At 55.7% G+C, this 14,843-nt stretch overlaps 1 protein-coding gene across 3 annotated transcripts in view; it reads right to left on the bottom strand.

The window, feature by feature from the left end:
- Window positions 1-6,863: 6,863 nt before the first annotated feature.
- The window catches only part of STK40 (serine/threonine kinase 40), a 42,674-nt gene continuing 34,694 nt past the window's right edge, over window positions 6,864-14,843 (bottom strand). For all 3 annotated transcript variants that reach the window (XM_066269636.1, XM_066269638.1, XM_066269637.1), the window contains exons 7-11: window positions 13,665-13,780; window positions 11,486-11,630; window positions 11,223-11,342; window positions 10,929-11,013; window positions 6,864-9,180 (exon numbers count right to left, since the gene is read on the bottom strand). In XM_066269636.1, the coding sequence (XP_066125733.1) occupies window positions 8,962-9,180; window positions 10,929-11,013; window positions 11,223-11,342; window positions 11,486-11,630; window positions 13,665-13,780 (685 nt within the window). In that variant the 3' untranslated portion in view covers window positions 6,864-8,961. The remainder of the gene's footprint in view (window positions 9,181-10,928; window positions 11,014-11,222; window positions 11,343-11,485; window positions 11,631-13,664; window positions 13,781-14,843) is intronic.

Genomic DNA, 14,843 nt, shown 5'->3' with positions numbered 1-14,843 from the left:
ATAATCTTATAATGCCATGTCCTTATACCCACTTGGCAGATAAATGAAGAGATTGAAAAATTTTACCAGTCAGAATTTGAACCCACTGCTCTCTCATCCTAAAGCCTGGCTGGGTTCTGAACCCTGTCTCTATACCTTGCTCTACCTCCCAGGAAGCTCCCTCGCCCAGGGAGGACTGCCTGCTTTCCCCCAGCCCAGATGTCAGCGCTCCTCTAGACCCCTCAGCACACAATCCGTGGGAAGGGACTGTCATCCCCTCCTCCCAGGGCCCCCAGCGGTGAGTGTGTCCAGCTGGCGGAGCCCTGGTCAGCAGGGTTAATGAATGCTGGACTCAGGCTTCAAGCCAGGCCCAGACCAACCTTGCAGAACCCGGCCTGGGGCCTCTGAGGTCCCCTGTGTTTTGCACCAGAGTGCATGGCAAAAATGCCTTTCCCTTCTGGCTAAACCTGCCTGTGCACATGCAGTTCCACATGGGCTCAAGGCTTGTGCATGCAACATGCAACGTATGGTGTGATCAGTGTGTGGGCCCGGGTCTTCTTCCTGCCCAGGCTCCCAGCACCCCCCTTGTGGGCCCTCCTTCCTGTGCTGGGGCTGGGGTGAGGGGGAGGCCTTCTTGGCGGGAGCCTCAGGGAGGAGGAGGGAAGGAAGGGGGGAGAGGAAATTGCAGACATAGCTGAAGGCGCTGCCTGGGGCCTGTGGGCCAGTGACCCCCCTCTCTGTCCAGGCTGGAGACCCCCACTCCAAGTCTTGAGACTGGGTTCAAGCAGAGGGCAGATCTAGATGGGGAAAGAACTAGGACTGGCTCCCTTGAGAGTGGGAAAGGGGCTCCTGGGTGTCCTGTGGCTGGGGCCTGTTTAGTGAGCATGTGACACTATTTCTGCCCATATCTGTATATTTGTATGTTTATTTTTGTGTTGTATCTGCTTGAACATTTTTGTGGGGGTGAGCATGTCCGTGTATAAATCCATATAGCCATTACTCAACAAATAAAATACTAAGCCAGCACTCTGCCTAGCACTTCCTAATAATGTGTGTTCAGCAGTGAACAGAACACACAATTTCCCCTTGGGGAGCTGTTACTAAGGTGGACAGACAGACAATACACGGAGAAGAGAACCTTGGGCGCTGCGGAGTGCTCAGAGGATGAAGAAATGGGGAAATGTAATGGAGAACACCTGGGATGCTCTTGGGAGGGGGTGAATGCTAGACCTTGGAGGGGGCAGCTATGCCAGGATGTGGGGCAGGAAGGACAGAAGCAGTGAGTCTTTGGGCAGGGCCAAGGGGCACTAGGGAGGTGATGGGGTGATGAGGAAGAAGCTGTGGGCCCTATGGAGGAGCTTAGATGTTGTGTGTCATGGAGTGCCCCTGGAGTTTTAATCAGGAGAGTATTGTGGTTTGGGCCGCACTTTGGAGAGATCCCTGTAGGGCAGGGGTCGGGAACATATGACTTACGAGCCAGATGTGGCTCTTTTTGATGGCTGCATCTGGCTCGCAGACAAATCTTTAATAAAAATAATAACGTTAAAAATATAAAACATTCTCATGTATTACAATCCATTCATGTTCATGGTTGCAGGTGGCTGGAGCCAATCACAGCTGTCCTCCGGGACAACAAATTTTTATTGAATAATGCATAATGTACACAGCTCGTTTTATGGCTCTCATAGAATTACATTTTAAAATATGTGGCGTTCATGGCTCTCTCAGCCAAAAAGGTTCCCGACCCCTGCTGTAGGAGCTCGTGTGGGAGGGGCCATGCAAGGTGAGAATGAAAGAGCTGTGAGCAGGCTCGCAGCCATCCGGGCCAGCAGTGGCAGAGGGCTCAGACTGGGGTGGGCCGTGGAGAAGGTGAGACAGGGTCAGGCTCAGGCAGTGTCCTGAAGGGAGTATCAACAGGGCTTGCTGCACGGGATGTGGATGCGAGGAAAAGACTGAATATAGGACAGCTGCTTAGTATTACCTGAGGACAGCTTAGGTGAGGAGCAGGTTTTGGGCAATCATTTTAGATAGATTTGAGATGTGCAGTAGATACTTGGGTGGAGGTCTCAGAGAGGTAGGCAGAGCCCGGAGGAGTCTGGGCTGGAAATGTATTTGGGGGTAGTCAACACCCAAGATTGATTGAACACCCCGGGACTAGATGAGATCACCCGGGGGGCAGGTAGAGAAAAGAAGGTCTGAAACCTGAGCTCTGGATGCTCTGACATGGAGGGGTCTGGATGCTCTGACTCAGCCAGCAGAGATGGGTGATGGGGGAGGAAGACCTGGCCAGGACCAGGACACCACCAGCCATGCTAAATTGGGCTGAGAGGTGAAGGTGAGTCCAGAATCTGGCCAGGACTGGGATAGCTATGGGTTTCCATGGTTGTGTCAGTGCTGAATGCCTACTGTCCATATGAAGGTTAGTGTGTGTTTCGGCTATGCTTCTGTGACCAGCCCTGGGTGTCAGTGCGTGTACATACGCGTGCCTGTCTGTGTGTGCCTGCCTCTCTGCGGGGTGGGAGGGGCTGTAAGATTTTGGATATGTTTATGTTTTGCCGTTTCCGTGCAGCCCTGTGCTATGCAGGTCTCTGGGTATTGCTGCCTGCAGACAAAGATGTGTCTGGGTTGGTGTGTGACATAGGTGTTTGGAATGGGTCAAGTGTGACTCAGCCCTGGTGAAGCAGGTGGCCATGCTGGAGCAGAGTAGGGGTTGAGATGGTCTCTGGTCCCTTCAAAGAGGGACACACAGTAGGGCAATGCATGTGGCCAAGCCAGGCCAGGTGGGAGAAGTGGTCACCTTGCCCTGGAGGGTTGGAAGAGGCTGTGGGCTGCTCCTGGAGGGTGTTGGGGAGAGATGCCCAAAGCCTCTGACCGATGTAGCCATCTGCACAATCCACATACCCTCCTGGCCACCTGCCTATCTACTGCTTTTCCGCCTGCCTCTCCCTGCCTGCCGGCCTGTCTGTAGGTCTTCCCAGCCACCCACTTTCCTGGTGTCCTGGGTGTGCTGACAGGGGGTCTCTGCATAGTTGTCACCTGCCTGGCTGGCTCACATCCCCTTTATCTGCCTGCTGGTTTTCCTCCCTCTCTGGGGGCTGGCCCCAGCTGCTCTCTCCCTGGCTGTGCTGTTCCTCACACTGGGGCCTCACCCCGCTGGGGGAGGAGGCTGCCTAGGTCTTGAATGGAAGGAAGAAGGGGACTCATTCAAGGACGTGTAAGACCAGCCCAGTCCTCTGAATGCCTCCCTGGCACCTGGGGCAGCTGTTGGGAAGAGAGCAATGAGAGAGGTGGCAGAACGAGTAATAGTAATGGCCATTGAGTACCCTCTGGGTTCCTGGCACTCTGCTAACTGCTGTGCTGCCTCAACCCCTCAAATCCTCCCAGTGACCAAGTAGGTTGTAGGATAATTCCCATTTTCCAGATGAGGAAAATGAGGCTAAGTAACATATGTGCGGGCACATGGATGTAAGGGGTGGGGCCCGAATTCGACACTTCAGAGCCTTCCAGGCTTCAAAGGTCGTGGCTCTCCCCCTGTCAGATCCTATGTTGCCTTTTCACAATTCTTTGTATTGCTCCTTCTATGCTCCTGAATGAAATTTGTGGCTAATATACTCCCCTCCACATCTGGGCTTGAAATACATACATATACACATACGCCTTCTAATATAAAAGAAATAAAAGGTAGTGATATGTATTTGTGAAGTGGTCAGTGCAGGGAAAGTGACAGCTTGAGTGCAGACTGGCACTGGGATGTGGTGGTGTTAGTGTCTGTAATGGTGACGAACTCTTGGTAAAGTTCTGAACAAAACAAAGTGCAAATTTTCTCTACTCTACACAGTAGTTACGTTCCCTGGAAATTCAGTGTACATTATATATACACAAGTCCTTTGTGTTTACGCATAAAGTGGAGTTAGATTCTTGGCTCTGGTAATTATAAACAAGTTCCCACTCATGTGCAGGATGTAGAATCTTCCTTCCCTGTGGGCTTGTCTAGAGTCCCTGGCTCCCACTGTCTAAATGCCACCAGTGTCCCAAGTCATTGTGATGACCAGCCCCTAAGCCCCCTCCCCCACCCCCAGACATACAGAAAAGATCTCTGTCCTCATGGAGCTCAACAATCATGTAGGGGAGACAGGTGTAATCAATAGTCAAATAGATGATACAAGGTTAGGCTGTGGTAAGCAAAATGAAGAATAAAGCAGGATAGGAATTAGAGAAGACCAGGTGTAGTGGTCAGGAAGGCCTCTGAGGAGGTGATCTTTTGAGCAGAGGGAGGGAGCTATGTAAATATCTGGGGGAAGGGCCTTCCAGAAAGAATAGTCAATGAAAAGGCCTTGTGGTGGAAGCACTGCTGGGCTTGGTCAGAATCAACAAGGAGGCCCATGTGGCAGGGACAGCGGGTGAGGGGTGAGGGGCTGAGACGTTAGAGGCCAGGTTAGAGCCTTGTGGTAGAGAGCTTTCTGTGTCTCAGACAGGCCTCCGGATGTTGTCTTGCATGGGACAGAAGCCATTCGAGGATTAAGCAGAAGAGGGAAGAAATCCCACTGCGGCTGGCTGCTGAATGGCTGTCACAGGGAATAAGGCCTGGAAGTGAGAGACTGGGGCTCAGACCTCAGCCGGAGTGATGGCAGGGAGCTGTGAGAAGTGGCTGGCAGGACGTGCGGTGAGAGAGAGAGGGAGAGACGAGATCACAGCAGACTTGGCTTGGGAGCCTGAACAGCTCAGCTATGAAGAGAGACACCTGTTCCCCACTTCCCACTCCAGGTAGCCCTGCAGGCTGGCTGGCTTCTCTTTGAAACTGTTCCCCCTGAAGACAGTGGAGACCAGGCGGTGAGTACCACTGATGGAAACCTCAGTTCTTAGGTGACTTCTCAGGAGCATAGGAGGCTGTTGGATCACACCTACCCTTCTGGTCCTTTCCCCTTCCTTTGCTTCAGGGCTCACAATAAAAACTTACCAACAGTTCTGATATGCGAGCTGCGTGCCAGGCCAGTTCCGGATGCTGAGGGTACAGGAGTGAGCAGCGCAGAGTGCTTGCGCGCGTGTGGCTTGCTGTCTTGGGGGTTGCCACACGTAACCTGACACATGTTGGTGCTGAGGAGATACAGTGCACAGAGCAGAGGCTGATCAGGTGGAGGGACAGAAGGGAGGCTGAAACGGAGACAAGGCCCAGGTGGCAGCTGGGAGAGCCCGCGAGTGGCAGTGCTGGGCAGGGAGTGGACAGCTCAACAGATAAGGTATAGACTAGATACACTGGGCAAAATTTCTATTGATTTGGGAGTGGCCAAGAAGGTGGGCAGCCGCTTGGATGCAGGGGTAGGTGTGGGGCTGTGTGGTGAAGGTAGAGGCGAGGGGCCTGGAGTCTGCTCTGAAGTATTTGCAGAAAACCGGGGCCTTCTCACATCTTGGAGAGGTGCTACTTCCTCTGGCTGTGTGGGCACTTGACTGGGAAGGGGCTCCTCCTGCCCGAATCTCTGCTCCTCTGTGACCTGGGCCTTTGGGGGGTTCCTGAACACAAAGGTCAACAGCGTGGGCCCTGTGCTGTGCCTGGGGCGGGGCCAGCCTACCTCTAGCTTCACTGCTCCACAGAGCAATCTGAGTCTAAATTTAAGCAAAGGAAGGAAGGAAAGATGAAAGGAAGGAAGCCCTTTGGCTTCCTATGGAGGGCAGGGAAGGAGCGGGTGATTCAGGAAAGGGTCTGGCCTGGCCCTTATTACCCCAGCTGCCCTGCGTGGGCATGTGAGCTCATGCATGGTCTGTCTGGCTAAGTTCTCCCCACCTTGGTGGGGGTTTGGCTGGGGGAGAGGAGCAACACTGTGCAAGCAGCAGCCACTCTGGGACACCTCCTTCCTGCACAGATCCTGGGCGGAGCCTAGCCAAGCAGGGAGTTTCCCTTTGGGCACCTAGGGGCAGGCTAGACCAGCCAGTCTGGGAGAATACTGGCTAGTTCTGGTCCCTTCCCCCATTCAAGACTGATGGAGTGTGGCCAGCTGGCTGCCCAGGCTGGGGGGCACCTATCCAGTGCACCTGGTGGTATAGCTAAGCGCAGGAGTCCCCAAACTTTTTTTTTTTTTTCTTTTTCTTTTTTTTCCTGAAGCTGGAAACGGGGAGAGACAGTCAGACAGACTCCCGCATGCGCACGACTGGGATCCACCTGGCACGCCCACCATGGGCGAGGCTCTGCCCCCCGGGGGGCGATGCTCTGCCCCTCCGGGGTGTCGCTCTGCCGCGACCAGAGCCACTCTAGCGTCTGAGGCAGAGGCCAAGGAGCCATCCCCAGCGCCCGGGCCATCCTCGCTCCAATGGAGCCTTGGCTGCGGGAGGGGAAGAGAGAGACAGAGAGGAAGGAGGGGGCGAGGTGGAGAAGCAAATGGGTGCTTCTCCTATGTGCCCTGGCCGGGAATCGAACCCGGGTCCCCCGCACGCCAGGGTGACGCTCTACTGCTGAGCCAACCGGCCAGGGCTTCCCCAAACTTTTTACACAGGGGGCCAGTTCACTGTCCCTCAGACCGTTGGAGGGCCAGACTATAAAAAAACTATGAACAAATCCCTATGCACACTGCACATATCTTATTTTAAAGTAAAAAAACAAAACGGGAACAAATGCAATATTTAAAATAAAGAACAAGTACATTTAAATCAACAAACTGACCAGTATTTCAATGGGAACTATGCTCTTCTCACTGATCACCAATGAAAGAGGTGCCCCTTCCGGAAGTGTGGTGGGGGCTGGATAAATGGCCTCAGGAGGCCGCATGCGGCCCACGGGCCATAGTTTGGGGACCCCTGGCCAAGAGCTACAGAACCAGCCCTGCCTGGCTGGGATGGGAGGGAGACCCGACACGCAGGTGAGAGGGCAAGAACTGCAGACGGCACAGGCCACAGTGGCTCCAGATCAGGAAGTTTTATTGCTGACATGCAGGAAGAGTCCCCATGTAGTACAAAAATATGTCTTTATACAAATTTTTTTGTGACTTTTTCTATTTTGTTTCTTTACAATTGGACTTCTCTCAGCGTGTGACAGTCAGTGAGGGCAAACCCAACCTCCTCCCATTTGCTTTGCTAGCAATGTAATCAGACACACAGGTTGACCTTGGAAGGGACCTCTGTCTGATCCGGCTTTGCAGACCTGGAGGCTATTGCTTTGAAAAGGAGAACGATCACACATGGCAAGCAGGCCTGGAAGGTCTGGGCAGGCTGCTGGGTAGGGGGTACATCTGAACCCCTCACAGGACAGTCATGGGCTGGGAGCCCTAGGCGGACTGCATTTCTACTCCCTTGGGAGATTGTTTTTGAAATAAATATAGAAAACGGCATCCTCCAACCCCATAGCATGAGACTCTGGCTCTCAGCAGCCAGACAGCTGACAGAGACAGCTTAGTAAGTGCTGGGCTCAGGTGGGCTCCCTCAGACCCACTGAGGCAGAGGCATGAGGCGCCCAAGTGCTGGGAAGGGGGTATGGAGAGGAAGGGGCGTGGGTGGCCCTGCTACTGCTGGCAAGAGGTGGCCCCATTTTTTCCAGATGGGGAAACTGAGGCACAAGGAGGTTTGGGAACTTGCCCAAGTCACTCACAGTGAATCAGCTTTTGGGGAGGGGGCAACTCATACTGGGGAACAAGGTCACACAGACCTTGGTCACCTTCCCACTGGGGAGCAAGGACAGGCAGGAAAGGCCTAGGGCCCAGGGCTGCCGGGAGCTGAACAGTTGGCCTTTCTAAGGGGGTCTGGTGGGGAGACCGGGGGAAGATCTTCGCTTGGCACTGGGCAGGGCCAAGGCCAGTGAGGGAGTGTGGGAGGGGAGGGCGTTCTGGTGAGAACAGCATTTCTGGCAAGACAGGCATCCACTTCAAAATCTCGGCTCAAAAGGGCAGCAGGGCTGTTCTCAAGCCAGAGTCCCCTAGTCCCTAAAATTCTTCCATGAGCCCTGTGGCCCCATGATGGACCTTGGCCAGGGCCTGTTGGGAGAGACACCAGTCTTTTATGAGGCAAGGGTAGGAGGGGAGATGTCCCCACCGTTCTCTGAACACAGAGTAGGTATGGGGAGCGAGAGGGCACATAGCAGGGCCCACCTGTCCACGGCCAGCCCAGCGCACCCTGCTCAGCCCGACCGCCAGGCCTCCTTCACATCTATGTCAACGTCACCTCGGTACTGCGGTGAGGGGTAGACAAGGAAACCAGGGTTAATGCGAGTGCACAGCACCTCAGAGACGCTACTGAGCTGGCAGAAAGAGAACCAAGTCGAGAAAGGCCTCCCAATCACCAGAGATAGGAGGGACTGGTGGGCTGGAGGTGGAGAGGGGCTGGCAAGAAGGGGCTTCTGAGCCAGGGGGTGAGGGGGGGCCCATCTGTGGGCTGTGGACTCCCTGCTGTCTAGCCAGGCTGGGAGCAGGGAGTGGCCATGGGCCGAGTCACCTGGTGATGGGAGAGAAGTTGGTTTTAGTATAAAAATAAATATATTTGAATTCCACTTAAGATGAGGTGAAGGTTTTCCAAAGCTTGGACTGAGGGGTCTGGGGTCAGAAGGGGAGGGAGGGAAACTGACCGTGGGAGGGCCTAGGGTTGTGGTGGGGAGTGGGCATTCGCTTTGAGAACCAGCAGCGAGCTGCACCTTCAGCTTATTTGGACTGTGGGGAGCAGCTGCCTGGGGCAGACGGCTGGGTGGGCTCCCTCCTCCTCCCTCTCACTCAGTCCAGAGACAGCATGGTTAAAGAGACAGAGGTAGATTAAAACGTCATGATTAAAAGCAGATTAGTTATCTAGGCTTCTCAGATTAAAAACCAACACAATCAAGCAATCATTCCAAAAGGTAGCTTTGTGGTACCTCTGCTGACCCCGTGTGTGACCCGGGCTGTCCCTGCCGGTCCCCGTGGCAGCTTGGGAGCGAGCTCAGCACTCCAGGGCCCAGCCCATAGCCACAGTGGGGCCCTGGCGGGGGGGCCAGGGAGAGGCGGCAGGTGGTGCTGGGATGCCTGCCCAAGGCTGCTAGTTCCGCAGGCAGCGCTGCGCCAGGATGGCTGCGTCCAGGGGGTTCATGGGCTGCGCGTCGTGGCCCAGCCGGCGCACCAGGGGCGCGCTGCCGAAGTGCCGCTTGGGCACCCAGCTGCGGGCCTCGTGTGTGGAGCTCTTCTCTTCGGCCAGCAGCAGCTGCTGCCGCATGTAGTTCTCAAACTCATACTGGGAGCACTCCTCCGTCACCTTTGCCTGCGACGTGCGGGGGAAGAGACAGAGGCAGAGACAGAGGGGCCAAGGTGGAGAGAGAAGAGCAGGGGCGTGAGGGTCAGCCCGCCTGGCTCCAGAGGCTCCCTGCCCAGGCACCACACCCCTGGAGCCCATCTAGCCACGGGACAGAGCGTGGGTCCCTGAAGCCCGCCAACCTGGGTCTCGCCTTGCTGGTCACCCTGGGTGTCGCTCCAGTTGAAGCAGACCTGGAATCTGGGCTGGGTCCCCACCTTCCTAACTCATGACTTTGGGAGAAGTGACATGACCTCTGCAGCTTTAGCTTCTTTGCCTGGGAAGTGGGCAGCAGTCTTTCCTCACAGAGCTTATCGAGAGCCCTGAGGGGCCAGGGCTGGGCAAGTGTTGGAGAAGAGGCCTGGGGCTGGGGTGCTCAGCACATGGGCAGCCATGTTTCTTTATCTTGCCCACCCCCACCCCCTACTGAGCTCCCTGGAGGGGCCCAGACAGACAGTAACAAACTGAAGTGGTAGGGTCCCTGTGTGACTCAGCAGAGGGGAACAGCAGGGCTACAAAATCAGACTGGGGTTCAAGGCTCAGCTCTACTATTTCCAAGCTGTATGACTGAGAGACTTATTTCACCTCTCTGAACCTGCTTCCTCTTGTGAAACACTGATAAGAAACAGAGGTCACACAGGACTGAATGAGAGGTGCTGGTGTGTGCACTCCTTGTGTGCTAGCGATGGTCGTTTTTAGCTGTTGAATAGTCCTGGGGGGGGGTGCTGAGGACCAGGACTTTGTGTGGTCCCAGGCTGGTGCCTTCTGTCCCCACCTGCCCACTGCTTGCTGTGGGACTGCAGGGTGGCCAGAGAGGGAAGAGACAGCGTCCCTCCCAGGAGCCTGGCCAAGCTCTGCCCTCCAGGGGGCACCCTAAGACCACCCAGTAGCTGCTGCCTGGGCCCAGATCTCTGCTCTCACCCCGGCCCGGCACTTTCTCCAGTGCAGCGAACAGGGAAGAGGGAAAATGAGGGGAAAATGAATCACTGGAAAATGAAAAGCAGGAAGAGAACCTTGTGAGTCAGAGGGGCAGAGAAATGTGACTGTTTAAAGGGCCCACACATGGCAAAGCATTTGGGCAGGAAGAGGGGGCCAGGAGGGCCATCGTGTGGGCCCTCCACCACAGTCGCCCCGCTGTCCCATCTCAGGCCACAGAACTGCCAACTGAGCCAGACACAGGCAGGTGCCAGGTGGGCAGGGGGAGAACTTAGGTCTTCCTTTTCACTCTAAGAGCTAGAGACAAAGCTGAGAAGGCTCCTGACCGGGCGGTGGTGCAGTGGGTAGAGCGTCGAACTGGGATGCCAAGGACCCAGGTTCAAGACCCCGAGGTTGCCAGCTTGAGCATGGACTCATCTGGTTTGAGCAAAAGCTCACCAGCTTGGACCCAAGGTCGCTGGCTCGAGCAAGGGGTTACTCGGTCTGCTGAAGGCCCGCGGTCACGGCACATATGAGAAAGCAATCAATGAACAACTAAGGTGTTGCAATGAAAAACCGATGATTGATGCTTCTCATCTCTCTCTGTTCCTGTCTGTCTGTCCCTATCTGTCCCTCTCTCTGACTCTCTGTCCTCTCTGACTCTCTGTCTCTGTTAAAAAAAGAAAAGCTGAGAAGGCCCTGCCGCCTGCTGGGAGCTGCACCTGGGCCCTGCCCCACCCAGCCCCTGAGGAGGCCCGTCCTTCAGGACTTGTGTAACCACCTGTCTGCCCTTCCCAACTCACCTCCTGGGAGCTGTCTGCATTGCCCATTTGGTCATCGATGTCAGGAACCACTTGCAAAGGCCCGCTCAGAGATGACAGGGACTGCCTGCAGGGGAGGTGGTCACATCAGACCGGCAGCCCCCAGTGAGGCAATGCCCTGTCGTCACTGGCAGCGACTGGCTGGCAGGAGGCGCCAGGCCGAGTGCTGCCAGCACCTCCATACCTTGCCCCTAGAAACCTGACTGCCTGGCAGAGACACAGGCCCAGCCTAAGGCTTCTTTCCTGCGCAGGATGGGCAGAAGCCAGCCCATTTACCATGATGCGATGATGGCGCTGAGGGCCTCCAGGACGTCGGCGGCGGCCAGGCGCTGCTGGGGGTCGAGGACCAGCAGTTTCCGGATGAGACACACGGTGCTCTCAGAAACCCGCCCGTCCCTGATGCAGGAGAGGGCAAGGGCTCAGGTGGGGGCTCCTGGTGCTGGGTCTCGGACCCAGGACTCCAAGCCTCCCTGTGTCGTCTCTGCCCTTGAGCCTGCCCCTCCAGGCCTCCTTCCCCACCCCAGGTAGGCAGGACTCACTCAGGGATGGTGTACTCTGCGGCTTTGATCTTGCGGAAGAGCTCCTGGGGGATGCTGTCGTAGAAAGGGAACTGGCCGTACAGCATGGTGAAGAGCACCACACCCAGGGCCCACATGTCGCTCGGCTTGCCCCGGTACGGCCGGCCTGTGGGCACACAGGTACACACACACTTAGCACAAGGCCCGTGAAGGGAATGGCCCCGGGACTCCCTCAGTTTACCAGCTGGCTGCCTGGAATCCTCTCGGCCTGCCCCCTTCACTTCTGGTCACAGTGCCCCCCCCTCTTCGCAGAGGAAGCCTCCCTCTCACGGGCTCAGCCCTGGAGCTTTTATCATGCCGGCCCTTCCCTGCTCTTCAGGCTGCTCCTGCTCATGCCAAACCCAGCTCCACAGTGACCCCCCCTCAGGTGCGCCTCCTGCCTCTTCCCAAAGCACCAGCCTTGTGCTGCCAGGCTGAGAGCTCTGGGCCCCAGGCCTGCCTCTGGCCCCCGCTCCCAGCAGAGTGCTCCCAGAGCAGGTGGTCAACGTGCCTGTGGAACAAACAGATAACTGGCTCTGGCCAAGTCAGCCACACCCCTCGTTACTCCCTCATAGCATTTAGCATAACCCGTGAGGATCCCGTTCTCTGTCGGTTTATTCCGTCTCCCCCACAGGAAGGTAAGTTCTCCTACGCAGGTGCCGCTCTGCTTTGCTCACTGCTGACCCTGGTGCCTAGCAGGGACTTCCATTTGCTAAGTGAACGACTATCCAGTTAAGTGAACTCCAAAGAAACCACTTTTATCTCATTAAATCTCTACCACAACTCTATCAATTAGTTATTTTCTGTTTTTCCAGAGTGAATGAAGGCCCAGGGATGTAATCTGTCCAGGGTCAGGGTGCTGACTGTCAAGGCCCTGCTCTTCCCACTTCCAGGGCAATCCAGCCGTCTCGCCCTCAGTAGCAGAGCTCCTCCCATGTGCTGGCCACTGCCTGACCTGCTCCAAATGTCAGAGGTGAGAACAATGCCACCCCTCCGAAAACCCCCTGCCCGCCCAGCCCCGGGACAGTGCCCCTGTGGCGCGGCAGCAGGCTCTTTGGCAGCAGGGTCCCTGAACACCACCGGGCTCTCAGACCCTGCTGAGCACCAGGCAGTGCCTGGACAACTACGACCCCTCCTCTGGGTCCCAAAGCCTCCTGGGTGGCTGAAGGTGTCTTTGGGGTGGGGGACACTGGTTCCCAAGGGCTCACCAGGCCCACCGAAGGTCAGGCAGCCCCCAGGTTCACTATTAGCTATGAGTTTGGACAAGAGATTTATCTCTCTGAGCCTCGTTTTCTCACCTCTAAGGAAGGAACTTGGAATATGTACCTCACAAGGCAGCTGTGTGATCTTAAACAGATACTGCATGTCATGCTCAGTACAGTACCTGGTACTTAGAAATATGACTGGTAGTTAATAACCACATGATTGCCTTACTTATTCTTCTGTCTCAGCCCCACTGGAAAGTCAGCTTACCAGTCACAGAGGCAAGGGTTTTTGTCTGCCTGTTACCGTTGTATCCAAAGTGTCTAGAACAGGGCCTTGCATATAGTAGGTCCTTGGCAGATAAATACCAGCAGAATGAATGAATGAATGAACAAAGGGAGTGATGTCTTCGAAATGCAAATCTCACTGTGGCACTCAGTGAAGACCTATTATTCAATGGCTTCCTCTTGCACTTGAAATCAAGGGCACTGTTTCTCAATAAGGCCTCCCTCAGGCCTTTTGTGGTCTGGCCCCTGCCCCCCTCTCTGGCCTTGAACCAGGCTCACTTTCTGAGCAGCGGCCACAAGGACCTTTGGTTGGTTCTCCTTAAATGTGCTGTGCTGCCTCCACCTAGTCACACCCTCCAATGATCACACCCTCCAGTGATTCCCATTGATCCTGTCCTGACCATCTCAGCTCAAATGTCACTTCCTCAGAGAAGTCCTTCAGGTGCCCCTTATTTCACCCAGAAAGCTCCCCTGCCTGGCACTCATCTCAGAGAGTAACGAAACACGCACTGCTGTGATGGTTATGGTCTTCACCCTCCATAAGACCGGGGGGGGGGTGGCAGGACGGTTTGAGCCACCAGTGAGGCCCACAGACAGGCTTTGCTGCATGAACTGCTGTGGCGCCCGGCTGTGTGACGGCCTGCGGCCCGCTGCCCGGCACCCGCACGTACCACTGAGCACGTCTGGGCTGATGTAGGCAGGGCTCCCACGCTGGTCCTTCAGCAGGTCCCCCTCGCTCACGAGATGCTTCCCGAGGCAGAAGTTGGTGATGGTTATCCGATGTGTCCTGGAAGTGGGAGGCAGAGTGAACACAGCTTGATGTTGGTCCCCATGGAAACCCCTGCTGCCCTCATCTCTTGTCACGCATCCTTTCTGCTCCCCAGGCCCTTGCTGCCTTCCCCATGGCTACGTGGGGAGTGCCTGGTCCTGACACTGGCCAGTCAGTCACTCTTGGTTGCCACCTGCTGAGGGGCCCGGGCAGGTATCGTGCTCACTCTGACCCAGTGAGTGAGTGTTTCAGGGGAGCTCTCTTGAACCTGCTATCGTAGCTGAGTCTTGGGCTTGGGACAACTTGCAGAGACTTCCCAAACAACCTCACACAATGTCTAGATCGTGGGTGACTGGGGATTCAGTTCAACGCTCCCATTTACATGAGGAGAAGGTACAGATCTTCACAGCCCACCCTTGGATGCCACTTTGTCCCCCTTTGCTGATTCGTCCAGTAATTATACATGTCGTTATCAATCAGCATCACTGAGTCCTAAAGATTGATGCGTACTGAGCACACACCAAGGGCAGGCCCTGGCCCTAGGGCCTGGTGTGGACTGTTTTCATTCACTCCTCACAACAGCCTAGGAGGGAGTTCACAGATGATGCAACTCAGGCACAGAGCAGTGCAGGGACTTGTCCAGGGTCACACACTAGTGAGCAGTAGAGCAGGATTCAAACTCAGGTCTCTGACCCCTGGGCCTGCCCTCTGGACTGACACCACCCAGGTGCCCACGGTGCCCCGGGAAGCACCCAGCCCCTGACTTCCCCTTCTTTTCCGAAGCTGACTCAATCCTTATCTTGTACTTTAGATTCTGCCCTGACCTAGACACCGTGGATTCCCCCCATCTGAGAGTTGTGGCTGAGAGCAGTTTTGGGCTCTGATCTTTCTAGGAGGCTCACATGTGAGCAAAGGGAAGTGGCCCAGAGAGGACACCTCACATCCCATCTGAGGTGGGCTGGGCGAGCAGGCCCCTCTCAGAGCGGCGCAGGAACGGCTCCTTTGCCCCCCAAGGAATGGCCAGTGAGGAAGGGTGCTTCTGTACCTACAGACGAGCAGGGGCCACTGCCTGGCTCGTGTG

This window comes from Saccopteryx bilineata, chromosome 3 (genome assembly GCF_036850765.1).
Source record: "Saccopteryx bilineata isolate mSacBil1 chromosome 3, mSacBil1_pri_phased_curated, whole genome shotgun sequence".
NCBI lineage: Eukaryota > Metazoa > Chordata > Mammalia > Chiroptera > Emballonuridae > Saccopteryx > Saccopteryx bilineata.
This window is presented reverse-complemented; position numbering and strand designations above follow the sequence as displayed.